Source organism: Asterias rubens, chromosome 4 (genome assembly GCF_902459465.1).
Source record: "Asterias rubens chromosome 4, eAstRub1.3, whole genome shotgun sequence".
Classification (NCBI taxonomy): Eukaryota; Metazoa; Echinodermata; class Asteroidea; order Forcipulatida; family Asteriidae; genus Asterias; species Asterias rubens.
Genome location: NC_047065.1, coordinates 654299 through 668808, shown reverse-complemented (window position 1 = coordinate 668808; position 14510 = coordinate 654299). Strand labels below are relative to the sequence as shown.

The 14510-nt window shown below is 40.9% G+C and overlaps 2 protein-coding genes across 9 annotated transcripts in view; one reads left to right on the top strand and one right to left on the bottom strand.

Moving 5' to 3' along the window:
* The window catches only part of LOC117289353 (kinesin-like protein KIF28P), an 80331-nt gene that overhangs the window by 15581 nt on the left and 50240 nt on the right, over positions 1-14510 (bottom strand). The window lies entirely within an intron of this gene.
* LOC117289355 (alpha/beta hydrolase domain-containing protein 17B-like) lies at positions 12464-13330 on the top strand. Its single transcript, XM_033770451.1, has one exon. The coding sequence runs from the start codon at positions 12632-12634 to the stop codon at positions 13313-13315; it is 684 nt and encodes a 227-aa protein (XP_033626342.1). The 5' UTR covers positions 12464-12631; the 3' UTR covers positions 13316-13330.

Sequence of the window (14510 nt, the reverse complement as noted above, 5' to 3'; positions counted from 1 at the left end):
ACTTTCCCACCATGCATGTATCTTACACCATTATTGTATATAAAACTATAGGTTTGTGGTAACACCATGTATGTATCTACTTGCCAGGCGGTAGAGTTTGTTCTTAGAAAACTGTCTTTCTTTATTCTACTACCGCGGAGTAGATTTGTCGGATGTTCGGGAGACTTCTCAGTTCTCAAAAGATCTGTCCTGCTCTAAAGACAGACAGTTCTCTAAGAACAAACTCTACCTGGCAAGTAGATACCCACACGGTGTTATCACAAACCAAATACCTCACCATGCAATGCCTCAAATTACATAAACCATAATGTAGTTATAACTATTCACAAGGCAAGTAAAACATGGGATTTGAGGCATTGCGAGGTAAGGGATCAATACATATTGGTTTGTGTTACCTGGCAAGTAATTGGTGTTACCGCAAACCAAGTACAATAATAATAGTTTGATTTAAGCAACAGCTTATAACGCATTTTATTTGTATACTTAATTAATACAGCTAGACACTTTCAACCCTGGTGGAAGGTGGATCTAGGAAAAAGCTTCGTCGTCTCAAGGGTAGTGATATTCAATAGAAACGGAGTATACAGTAAGAAAACACTTTTGTTTGAATGACTGAGTGTTATTTTAAAGATGGTATGATTTTATTACAATCTTCTGACAAACTTTATTTTGGGGGGGGGGGGGGGGCAAAATCATCAAATGAGGGCGGGGTGTTTATGTATCGAACTGTTCATTACGTGTTTTCAATCTTGTTTGGGAAAACAGGTGATGGGAGAGGGGGGGGGGTTCCCGCCCCTCTCAGGTAACACCCCTGTCTTCTCTGTAAATCCTCTCGACCATCCTTTTTAAAATTTAGAGAAGCGACTGGTTGGAGCTCTGGTACGTGTAGGGGACAGCGGGGTTATTTCCCGAAACCAGCCGTGTGGGGCTATTGTTAGATCAACCGATGTTGAACGACATCAGAAAATCACAAGGGTATGTAAACCAGACACGAGAGGGCGCTCTGTTAGCGTGCAACTGCAGAAACGGCGCCAATACTTAACGCTTTGTGAAGTACAGGTGTACGGCCACGAAATACCAGGTAAGGAAAATTATAAGTCAAATTCTGATCATAAAATTGCCGGTTTAAAGGCAATGGATACGTTTGGTAATTATTTCAATATTATTTTCCAACAACTTCGGTGACCAATTGGGTCAAAATTTTTACAAAAAAGTTTGTTATTGCAACATTATGCTTACAATTTACCAAAGGTGTATAGTGCTTTTAAAGACACACCCACTTGCGCAAACCGCCCTTAAACTTGTAACACAAGCAACTACACAATGTTCTGTTCCCAACCATCGCGTGCAAATCCCAGATTTTGACAACAATATAATTATCATGACTATTTTGCTCAGGTTGTATACTTCTTTACGGTGTGGCGGTTTGTTGTCTCTCTTGCCGATGCACGAGAAAGCAAAATGTGTATTCAATCCTCCCTTTGTCAATAATATCAAACAAAACTGCCCTGGGCGTTTTGATAAAAGCAACAGCATGCACAATATTATCCAGCCTTCGTGTAAATTGATAGTATTACTACTACTTTTCTGATTCGTCTGAACGAAATATATTATACACATAATGAATGTTTATGAGTGCAATGGTGCGAATATGTTCATGAGTTGAAAGATGGAATGTTCTATTCAACGAGGCGGAGCCGAGTTGAATGGAACATTCCAGCTTTCAACGAATGAACATATTCGCACCATTGCACGAATGAAAAACATTCATTATTTGTTTTATATAACATCCAAGTAGAACTTTGTCATTTTAATTGAAAGAAACAACTTTCAAAACAAACAATTTCAACTGTAGAAGCCGAATGCTAGTAATTTTACTATGCCTTCTTGCAGTAACACCTGCTGCGTTACCAAAGACACGCGCACGCAGTGATGTTTTTACTCAGCTTTTTCGTTCCATCCGAAAAGTACCATTGCACGCTGGCAGCGTGCCAGCGTGCAATGGTACTTTTCGGATGGAACGAAAAAGCACGGCGAGTGACTCAGCGTGCAATGGTACTTTTATTTGCTATCACGTGACGGACAATCCTCCAATCAAATGGCAAGGATCTGCTTGGGTGTTATATAAACCTCAATATTTCACGACTTAAAATAATGTATTTAATCACGGCAACATTAAAATAACTAAGGGAATCAATGTGTGGTGAAGAGGTTTTCAACTAGTGGTTTAAACCCGCCGAGGCCTGGTTCTTGATAATTTTACCGAGACAGACGAAGTCGAGGTAAATTAATCAACACACTTTGATTCCCATTCATATCACCTTTTCGGTCAAAAACATCAAAAAGTAAAAAAAATGCAATAATAATTATTGAACAATTATTGAAAAGAAATCATTATTATTATAAGAAATCATTGAACAACTAGTATCGAAAATCCGCGGGCTTGCGACTGGCCTGCTTCAGCAGTGATGTTTGAAATGTGACATGGCGTCTAAGCTTTATTTGGAGAAATTAGATTGATTCATAAAATCTGGAGCATGTTTTTCACAATTTTTAGGAGAAAATGGTGAAAGAAAAATGTGTTGCTTGAAAATACTGTTTCGACAGCAATTATTAGCTGTAAATTTAACTTTTTTACAAACAAAACAAAACGAAAAATTGTACTTCAGAATTAACCTGTTCTGTACAACAGGAAAAGATTGACTAGCTAAAGAATGGGAACATGTTTCCCTTAATGTCCTCACCAAACGACGTATGATGAAAACACAAACAACTTACTTTTATGGCGTTGAAGCGATAAGAAGTTCAAACTGAAGTAAAAACGATGGATGACAAATCAGTCCCGGACGATACAAGAGGCACCAAATTCAGTCATGCCGATAGCGCAGACAGAATTGAAATCTCGTCCAGTAAAATGCACTTCAAAGAATGAATTTGTCTCCAAACCACGAACAGTTAGTTATAACCCCATATGGTAAAAATGAAAAATGAATAACCTGAAAAAATGAAGTCATGCATGGATCGTCGAAATGAAATGATATTGTGCGGGTTGTTCTATAGAGTTGTGCATCCGTCACTTCGCTGCACAAGGACTTTGCTTCTGTTGCCGCCCCCTTTTCCCATGTACGCTGAATTTCTGAACAAGAATGGAATCCACATATTTTGAAAGTCTTTCCCAATCCACCTACAACTAATTAAACCAACCGAACGTGTGTTTACTTATTTGCAACCAATCTGTAAAGGTCCCATATATTCGCAACTAAACACGAAGCCACTCCAAACAGTTGTGTCTTAATTATAATATTGCAACTAAAACATATCTAAAACTTTCGCCAGGACAAAACGGAGCAGTGAACGCGTTCGAGGGTTACCCACCCATCCCGTCGAATCTTCCACAAACTCCGGGCTACCCGGCCGGGTTCATTCCGGGATCATCTTCCACCGGAGGGAATTGCTTCGTTCCGGATCCTCAGGATAAACAACTCCTGGTGATCCCGGGTGGCGGGATTACTCTACTCGGCAGTTGTGCTAAGTGCAGTTGCAAGGCAGTGTCTACATTTACATCAGCTAAACAAGTTACTGACAGGTGAGGTCAATTTGAACCCAACAAAGGTGGCAAATTCAAAAAAGCATGTAAGCACAAAATCTTCCTTAGCACAGAAAAGTGTTGCTTAACAGGAATAGTTTTCCAGCCAAAATTACCTTAAGCTTACATTCTGTGACTGATGCCTCACTTATTTATTATTGTTGCTCCGCAAAGAAATTTGACTAGCATAAATTTCTGCTGAGTGACTTTATGAAATTGGCCGAGGTGACGCTTCCGAATTATTTGATGTCGTCCATCCAACGCCTGCTGGTTCACATAGTAACATGCGCTATCCCCACTCCTCTGGGCTCCACAATGAACAACACTATCAGTAATCAAAGATTGTTTGTATGAAGAGGATTTAAAGATGATTTTTTTGAAGAAAGATGATGGAACACATGCTGCCTCATAGGCGCTGTCAATGTTTCCTAATTAAAATATTTTGTTTTCTAGGCTTATACAGCATGTATACCTTCAACACAAATTATTTTCTAAGTCCGATCTTAAGAGTCACCCATATGCCCATGTTTCCTAAGTAAAGTAATGATCCATAACCTATAGCGTGTGCCTTCAACTCAGTTTTTTTCCAAGTCCAAACCAAAAAGTACACTAATGATCCAAACCTATAGCGTGTGCCTTCAACTCAAATTTACATCCAAATCCGAACCAAAATGTCCCCTAAATGCCTATAGTGGGTGTGTTCGTAAAGTCTCCCAGGGTCTACCCCGCGGTGCTCACCCTGAAAGAGCTAAAAGAACGATTACTCACCACTCTCGTAGTGACGTCATGTTCCTGGGGCCAGCCTCCAAGTGAGCCACTCCACAAGCAGGGCACTGGTGGCTGACCCGGGTGAGCCCCAGGAATGACGTCAAAGCTATTCGAACGCACCGGGGGCAGACCGAGGTCGACCCAGGGAAGCTTAACGAACGCACCAGTATTTCCTAAGTAAACTAATGGTACACACCTACAGCATTTGCCTGTCAGGGTCCCCTGTATACTCATACCTATACCTATGTAAGTATAAATCACTGTATTCCCATGCCATAGTATCATGTGTAAAGTATGAACCAAGGGTTTATCAAGTGTAAAATGCTTGTTAACCTGGGGGGACCCACCATGGTGTAGTGGATGGGTGTCGGCCTCCGAAGCGAAAGGTCCCCGGTTCGAGCCACGATGGTGGCAGCGCAGTGCGTGGCCGGCCGCGAAGTCTCACGGCGCAGCGGCACCCACCGCACAGGCACGACTCATCGCGCAGGGGCACGCATTTTTTTCTTCAAATAATTCATTTTAAGGTAAATGAAGAAATATTTAAAACATTACTTTCGGTCAAGAGTCCGGAGCCCTTCCACTGGGCCACGCTGAACCATCTCCCTGACCATACTTCCAGGGGATTATAATGGGCGATTGTTAAATCATTATTGACTTGTTGTAATTGATTAAGCCCAGCCTAAGGTTGTGTCTATTGTTTAGGTCCAGGATTGTTTGGATCCAGCCGTGGTTGTGGACTCAACAACAATGGCCCAAGGGAACAGCTTGAAGCTGGGCCAGTACACCCAGTTGCTCACCTGGTTTTAAGACACTGTGTGGGATACCAGGGGCGTTTTTTTTACATTGAGGTTTTTTGCATGATTTTCTTTATGGAAGAACCTTCTCACGAAACTGGTTGCACTTTATATTAAGGCATGTCGTGGCCGAACGGTGTAACAAAACAAAATAAAACAAGGTATTTATATTGTGCTTTTTCCAAAACATGATCAAAGCGCATAATAAAGAAAGTGATAAATTAAAACTAGCAAGAACGAATCAATAATCCACTATTTAGGAAAGAGAGTTTTAAGTTTGGTTTTCTTGGTTTGGTAACAACACAAGAAGATTTACGGACATTAATTGGGAGATTGTTCCAAAGTTCAGCAAAGTTAAGACTCAAGACTCAAGCTATGGTGTTTCTGATCAGCAGTGTGGATTCGAACCCCGGTTTTAGTAATACGTCGGGCAAATTTCATAAGGTCTGTAAGCATACAAGCTTGACAACAATTTATTACCAGCCGAATTTTGAGAGACACGGTTGATCTTGTTTTTGTTCGGCACAATGCCGCCACAACTCCGAATGCACTATCGGTACAGTTTCTGGAGGTCGGTCGACAATGCAAACACCCTAATCTAACAGTAAACCCAAACAAACAACACCATCACATTATGTACAACAAATGAATTGAGTTTGCTTATTATAACAAGAGCCTCAGCCAATGATGTTTCATCAAAGCTGGCGGTCAATGACGTCATGAGCAATCAACCCATTAGAACGCTGTTTCTTTGTTGTTATATATTAGGGGATGTGAGTGTGACTACTCAGGATGCTGTGAGTACCAGGGAAAACACTATGCACTTAATGAGGTCGTTCCAAATTACGGAGGGAACCAGTGCAGTAGACTTTGCAAATGTTTACCGGCACCAAATGGCGGGAAACCAGTCATTGCATGTTCAGCAAATAGCAATGTTTGTAATTTCGAGAGCAGATGTGTTCACTACGAGTTGGATAACTGTGGCTGTCCTTTTTGTCAAGAAGGTATGTTTTGATCGTTTACTGTTTGGGTACTTTTTGTATGACACGAAACAAAAACGTCCACAGATTTATACTAAACTTACACGGCTCAGGATAACGATGGTAGAAAGCTTCGTTCCCTTAAACATTTTACTTGCTGATGTGCTGTAGTTTTCTGAGAAATGTTTTGATATGCCTAGGCCGTGTGAGACCATACACAATCTAATGATACAGTTGGATTTGTTTAGGTGACATTATTTCTCACTCTTTTTTATAAGGTGTCAGTGACTGTTGGGGATTCGATCCATGGACACAGAAAGACGTCTGTGTACCAGACGGCCATGGTCAGGTTGTAATCAACCCTGAGCATCCCGACTATGTATGCATGTGTATGTATGTCGTCACAATCCAAGTCAGTGGCAACACAGTTATTCCTCATAATAAACTAAGGTGAGTCGGTGCCTCCAAAAGCACTAGCTAATCATAGGCGAAACCCCTTAAAGGCACTGGACACTTTTGGTAGTTTTCAAAGACCAGTTTACTCACTTGGTGCATCCCAACATAGTGAACATTTTGACTCAATTGTTCATCAAAGTCGCACAAAATAATTTGTGTGCTTTCAGATGCCTAGAAAGGCTTCACAATCATTTTTCCATTTTGGTCAAAGCAGTGTTTGTTTAGAATCAGTGGATCACAAATAATACCATACCGCAATGAAATAGTAAACACAATTTACTTTTAGATCCCTGAAAAATATAATTATCGACCATCATGCCCCTTTTCTGGGCATCTGCAAAAAAGTTATCCTGAGTTAAACCAATTTATCTTTTGTTCTTTGTTTGATATCACAGGAGAGCTAAATGTGGAAAACTGTCGTAGAAACTATGCCAGCCGCAGTCACCCACTCGATGACAATAGACGTTCGATTCGATTAGACAATTTTTTTTTAAAAAGCTCTAGTTTACATTAGCAAGGCTTCTGTATTTTCCTAGTGACTTAGTATTACAATTCTTTGGTCTTAAAGGGAAGGTATTTGTAGCCACTCTTAAAATTACTGGCAATAAAAACAGCTTTCGATAGTGTAAAGCATGTTGAAGTTCTGCAAAGTAACGTGGTTTGTAAAAATATATCAGTCTGCCCTTAAGTTTGAATCTGAGAAGCGTTACTGTCACTAACGTTTCTCAGATTGTGTTTTTCCTATTTTGTGATTATTTTGCTGTGTGGAATTTCACTCTGGATGGTCGACGATATCTCGGTCAAAAACGCGACCATCTTTTGAAATTATATTTTAGAGGTTAGTTTAATTGTATACACTATTAACATTATATAGCATTAAAACAAACAAATCGGTTCCAAAATCCAAATGTATGATTTGCCTTTGAAGACTGAGAATGACATGCTTTAAATAAAACTATGTTGATTTTAAACCCCCGATATTACCAAAATATACATCGGGTTAAAGTAGAGGGCATAAATTATATAAAATATAAATAAAGTTTCAAAATATAACACACAACTGTAACTTGGAACTTGCCGGTGTGGCAGGACTTCTGTGACTCCCCCCCCCCCCCCCTGACTATGACGGATGGGGGTAGACATTTCGTCTGAGTGATAGCGCCCTCTTTTGAATCAACTTCCTTTAGCCCACACAACTTCCTTTTAAACCCCCGATATTACCAAAATATACATCGGGTTAAAGTAGAGGGCATAAATTATATAAAATATAAATAAAGTTTCAAAATATAACACACAACTGTAACTTGGAACTTGCCGGTGTGGCAGGACTTCTGTGACCCCCCCCCCCCTGACTATGACGGATGGGGGTAGACATTTCGTCTGAGTGATAGCGCCCTCTTTTGAATCAACTTCCTTTAGCCCACACAACTTCCTTTGGAACACGCACAACGGTGGACAAAATCCCGGATGCAAAGCCCACGAAAACTGGTTTGATTGATAATTAAACAAATAGTCCACAACCCACTGCTAAAGTCACATCAATACATGCAAGTGAGGTCTCTTTCAATCTACGGCCGTACTAACATCGAAGTGTGTTTTCAATAAAGGGAAGGGCACGCCCCACTGTCGCTTGTTATTAACAGTTCACTATGCGAAACCGAATTGCGTTTATTAGCAACGGTAGTAAATAGTTAACGCTCTATTTAATCACAGGCGGAGTTATCAAGGCGACGAGGTCTAGTTTTTGTAAATTAATAAGAAGCACTTTGATCAATCAGTTTGGAGGTCTCTCGTGACCGACATTACGGTGGGGACAGAAATCTCTGTGTATACAGTGATTAACACTATTATGTGTCCCCCGAGTCTACAGTCGTGTGAAGGCGAGTGGTCAAGAGGTTGCAAGACACACACCTGCACGAGTGTGCTGAAAGTTGCGGGATCCGACTACTGGACTGTTCAGGACCCTGGGTCTAGAGCCATGTGAAGGCGAGTGGTCAAGAGGTTGAAAGACACCTGCGTGACATGAGCCAAATTTCGTGGCTCTGCTTACGGCAGAATTTTGGGCTTGTACGATCACCGTTCTCCGCTTCTGTGCGCCGAATTGAGCGTAATGCCTATAGTAGCGTGGAGTACCCACACAAGCCAACAATCCCCGCTTACCCGTGATATTACGAAAACCAGCATTATCAGTGTAAATAATTCTATAACTATATTGTTATGATGCTTAGATTTGTTTTACATGAACGCTGTTATCCCCTTCAATTTGATAAGGAAAATAAAAACCAGTTTGGTAGGAAATGCCTGCCATGGTTTGTGGCACGGAGCTTCATAATAGATTTAATATTAATATAATACAAAATAATGGTAAAGGCCTACATCACTTATTAGTCAAGCTGGAGATTTAATCTCTTGACAAACACATGTTATATTCCTATGACTTTCCATATTTCCATAACAATTACAGCCAATACACGACTAAGGCAATTTGCCAATCACTGGAATTTAAACAATTATAAGTGCTAATAAAAAAATCTCAGAATTTGATTATGATTAGTATGGATTAAAACGAAACCTGCGCAAGACCAATCGTCACTTGGCACACAGTTCGTACGGTAGGTTGTTACACTCAAAATACTGAAAAACTATCCCTAAAATGCCAATGGTCCGCGTTCCAGTGTGCCTGACCAAATTACGGTTCAGTGTGACCTGGAATTTGTAAAATAAAATGACTCCGAAAGAGTCAAACTGACACATAATCTGATTTGAAATCCTTGTTTTAACTAACATTCTGAGCCAGCTTGACCAGAATTGGTTCAGGGCCCCTGGGACCTGATATCCAAGCCAAATCTGACAGAGAGAGTTTAAAAGTAACAAATTTGTTTCAGTCATCACGATAACAGCGGATTTGTTTCGGAAGAGAGCGCGGTACGACTTGAGACATTAAAATTAATTCTAACCACAGTGCAAGGTCGACAGTGCGAGCACGATTGCACGAGCGAGCACAGAAACGCAATCATGGGGTTATGTTCTTTCTGATAAAATCCGATACATTAAAAAAAAATCTTTCTGCAGCAGACAACTCTCAGACTTTCTATCCCTTTAATATGAATGATCAATACTGAATCGTTTGCCCTCAGTCCATCCCTTTGATCATAGAGGCGGGAAAAGACATCCTTGATGAAACCAAAGTCCTGTCATCGGTCTACCGCTCATCATCATTGTGCAAATCAACATGTTAAACCATTTCAAAGCTCAATCTGATTCCTCTTTCTAATTTAAAAAAGCGCAAAGCAAGGCAAACCCGGGGGGCAAGACCATTTTCATCATTTAGCAATCAACTTGACTTCATTAATTCCCTTTAAAAAGTCTAATGAGACCAATATCGACTTTCATTCGCGTTGATGTGTCAGCAAAAGAGAACAGTCTTGTTCTGGGGTCACGGTATGTGCTTTCTGACACGAATATTTCTAATTCGGTCGTTGTATGCCCAGGGCTCTTCATAACTTTGGCGCCTTACTCTAAGACCAACTTATTACTGTATTTTGTTTTCTAGTTCATTATCATCGTCTTGTTGACCAAAGAGAAGAAGAAGGTTTCCCACGCAGACCCCGAGCCCTTCTCTAAATTAGCAATGGTTTGAGTTTTTAAAGCTTGAAATTTACTGTAATCTCTCCCACGGTGAAACAAATTTGATTTAAGGGCATTTTGAATTAAAATCTTTAAATATGAATGAGGATTTTAAAAAAGTTTAAGACATAATGCTTTCGTACGGCAGATTTGCTTTTCTAGCGAGCTCAAAATTTATTTCATGGTGTCAAAAAGACAGCGTTACAGTTATTGGGTGCGTTCGTTTAGCTCCCCTGGGTCGACCCCCGTGCGTGGCGTTTTTTTTTACCAGGACGAACGTGGGTAATTATCTGCACACACTTGTCCTGGGAAAAAAAAAACCGCCACACACCGGGGTCGACCCAAAGAAGCTAAACGAACGCACCCATTGTGTAACTCGGTCAGACTTTTCTAGCGAGAGCAAACATTATTAATTTTGATGGTGTCAATACATTATAAGACAGTGTTACATGTGTAATACTTGGTGTTGGCCCAAATCGTCACTACTCCTCGCCCAGTTGGGTATAAGCCTACTGACAACACATCTGAATGTCCTACTTACAATTTATAATTGCATACTATCAAAGCTTGCTATTGAATTACTTGCAATTTACTACTACAACAGATTTAGCAAGCGAAACTCTATAGACTTACCGAATCGCTGTCCAAACTAGAGATCAAGTTATAGAAGCTGTCGGTCGGTTATTGACTGGCTGTATAGCTGCACCAACGCACCCGTCACATGTGCCAGTGTCCTTGGGAAATCTGTCCACTGATAATAATAATGTCCCGGAATGGGAAATAAACTTGAGCTGGAGGAGGATTCAAGAGAGGGCGCTAGAGAATCTCCGGTTGACAGAATCTCCCGTCACATAAGGGCCGGTGTCGCATGCAATAATATGTCCTCTCTCTATGCAGTACTATCCGGAGGACAATATTGCATATGCAATAATGTCCGCCGGACGGTTTTTGCATATATATTATATGCAATCGTGTCCGCCCGGACGCTGCTGCATAACGCAATTGTGTCCGCCCGATCACATTTGCATATGCAGTTGTGTCCGTCCCGTGCAAAACCGTCCTTGCAGTAAATTAAACGCCATTGGTCGACGGAACACGTTCGCCATTTTTTTTACAAGCTAAGTGCATGTCATGAATGACATGGAAAATGTTCGGCCAATGGGTATTCACCGCAATCATAAAATACGTGAATATTCATGCTGCACATAATAATACGTATGTTCAGTGCATGCACGCTCGCTTCGCACACATGTACAGTCATGAACATGTCCGTCGGACGGTTTTTGCATAGCCCCGGACACGATTGCATACGCAAACGTGTCTGGAGCGGACATGTCTGTGCATGCGCGCGTAAGCGAGCGTGCATGGGATGCACTGAACCTACGTATGTGCATGCAGCATGAATACTCACGTTATGATTGCAGCGAATATCAAAGTCAAACGGCCGAACATTTCCCATGTCATTCATGCAGGCACTATAGCTGGTAAAAAAAAATGTTGAACGTGTTCCGTCGACAAAAGGGCGGTTTATTTACTGCAAGGACGGTTTTGCATGGGGGTGGACACAACTGCATATGCAAACGTGTCCGGGCGGACACAATTGCATTACGCGGCAGCGTCCGGCGGACACGATTGCATATACAAAACCGGCGGACATTAATGCATATGCAATAATGTCCTCCGGATAGTATTGCATAGAGGACATATTGCATGCGACACCGGCACTTTGTTTCACTATGGAAAACTGTGTTTGTGTCATTTGACTGACTTTTTCAACCCGATTTAACAAAAACTATTATCATTTCGATGTAAGTATTTTCAAGGGAAGTTTTTATGATAATTCATGCCATGTTAGGCCTATAAAACTTTAAAAGTGTGTCCTACGATTTGTGAATAGTTGCACCTGTACCATATAGCTCCATGGTTGTACTTTCAACTTTAGAAATGATGTTTCTCAATGATTTACTCATCAAGCATCAAGCATCATGCTTTAATATTGTGAATAATCAATATTTTTTTTTGCAATTTAAAAATGCAAACCCTTAAAAGAGCCTGTCACTTCGCCATCCGATCCTCCCTAATCAGGTAATTAATTTTATGGCATTACTCTACTATACAGGTCAAGATGTACTCGTTCCCAATCTTACACGTCATTACAGTTTAGGAATAATGTTATTACAGACAGTGCAACCCAAGTCCCGAGAACAAGGTTGTTGGCTCGTCATGACCTGTGTGAATGACGTCACTGACCGGCTGCTGTGAGAAGAAAGAGTCGCAAGTATCCAGATGCTGACAAAATACCCACAGAAAAGGTAACATTTATCGGTTTTCCGGGATAAAAGAAGAAGGAATACCTTCGGGGAGTCAGGAAAACATCACGTAGAATTTGTTGGTGGTGATTTTGAAGGCCGATAGTCAGAATGAATGGCCTTACAGTCGGTGAGTTGTGCTGCTTGTTTTGCTGTCCGCCATGTCCTTCTCGCATCGCGGCCAAGCTGGCATTCTTGCCACCAGAACCAACTTACAATATCGTAACAGACGAAACTGGCACAAAAGGCACCCTGAATTTGACAGAACGAGCAGAGTGGCAGTATTCGGACCGTGAACTGGAATCCATTGAAGTGTTTTACACCCGTAATAAACGAGGAAACCGAACAGCATGCATGTTTGTACGCTGTGCATCCAACCCAAGATACACTGTTCTTTTTAGCCATGGAAATGCAGTAGACATTGGACAAATGAGTAGTTTCTACATAGGACTTGGTTCACGAATCAATTGCAATATATTTAGCTATGACTACTCTGGGTACGGAGCCAGCGGTGGTAAGCCTCTGGAACGGAACCTGTATTCAGACATCGACGCTGCTTGGCAAGCCCTCCGTTCTCGATACGGGATTAGCCCAGAAAGCATTATCCTGTATGGACAGAGTATCGGTACAGTGCCTACGATAGACCTGGCAGCACGCTATGAATGTGCCGCTGTCATCCTCCATTCTCCTCTGATGTCTGGGATGCGAGTTGCTTTCCCTGACACCAAGAAGACATGGTGGTTTGATGCGTTTCCAAGGTGGGTGTTCAATTGTTGTACATTTGTAATAATATAAGCCTATTCGGAAATGCAGCTGCGTATGTCCGTTGACAACGCAATTTACCCGGGAGATAGACAAATTACGTTTTCAGTAGTAACGGACATGCTCAGCTGCAATTCCGATCAGGCTTGTTGTAGCATGAGAAGGGGACGGGAGCCAAAGGACGATAGCAAAACTGCAATGTGGATCTCAGTATGAATGTCAGTCTCTTCAATCATGTACCCAATTCACCTCGCACCCAAGTTATTTCGTATCAAGGTTACTTCGTACCCAAGTCACTTTACCCCAGTCATTTCGTGCCCAAGTGATTTCTTATCTAAGGTACTTTACACCAAAGTCACTTTATACCCCAGTCATTTCATACCTAAGTAATTTTGTACCCAAGTTATTTTTTTTATAAATATTTTTATATATATTTTTTTATTCTTTATTTTATTTTATTTATTTATATAATTATTTCGAGGCAAACAGTAATACAAAGAATAGGCAATAAAAATATGACTACACAGAGAACAAGCCTGCAGATAACCAACAAGCGAAAATAATCACTATCTAAAGGCGATCCAGTCAATAAAAAAAACGATGGCACAAAAGGGTACAAGGACAAAAACAGCATAACAATTTGGAAAATAGCACATCAAATATCATATCAAATAAAAATATATATAAAATCTATAGACGATGTGACCTTTAATTACATTCAAACCGCCCTCTGTTGACAAACCACTGTATAATCCTGTTTCGCCGGGCAAAAAGACGCGCAGTCATGGTAAGGTTGCATGCACTTTCTAGCTGGCTGCCAAAACACAAAGGTTTTGCCCGGCGGTATGCGCGCAAAATCAATGGTTTTTGAGTGACTCGAATATGATGAAAAAAGTGACATCGGCGATTTCGATGTCAAAAATATATCAATTTTGTTATTATTTTTGATATATCGGCGGACGTTAATGTAGCTGTGCAGACTATTCTGACACATTGAAACACAGGCATGGAAATAGAGACCACAGAGGCCATTGTCTTGGTGCACCCTCAAACTTATCTTACAGGTTTTACAAGATTCCCAATGGAACTGTCCTTTTCAAAATGAAATGGCCTTGCCCTCTGAAAGATAAAATTCCAGGGCTGACATAAGATCTTGTGATCATTCATGATGATGCTAGTGAAAGATGGATTTGTCCCCATGACCACTACAAGGAGAGGTTAGGCTGAG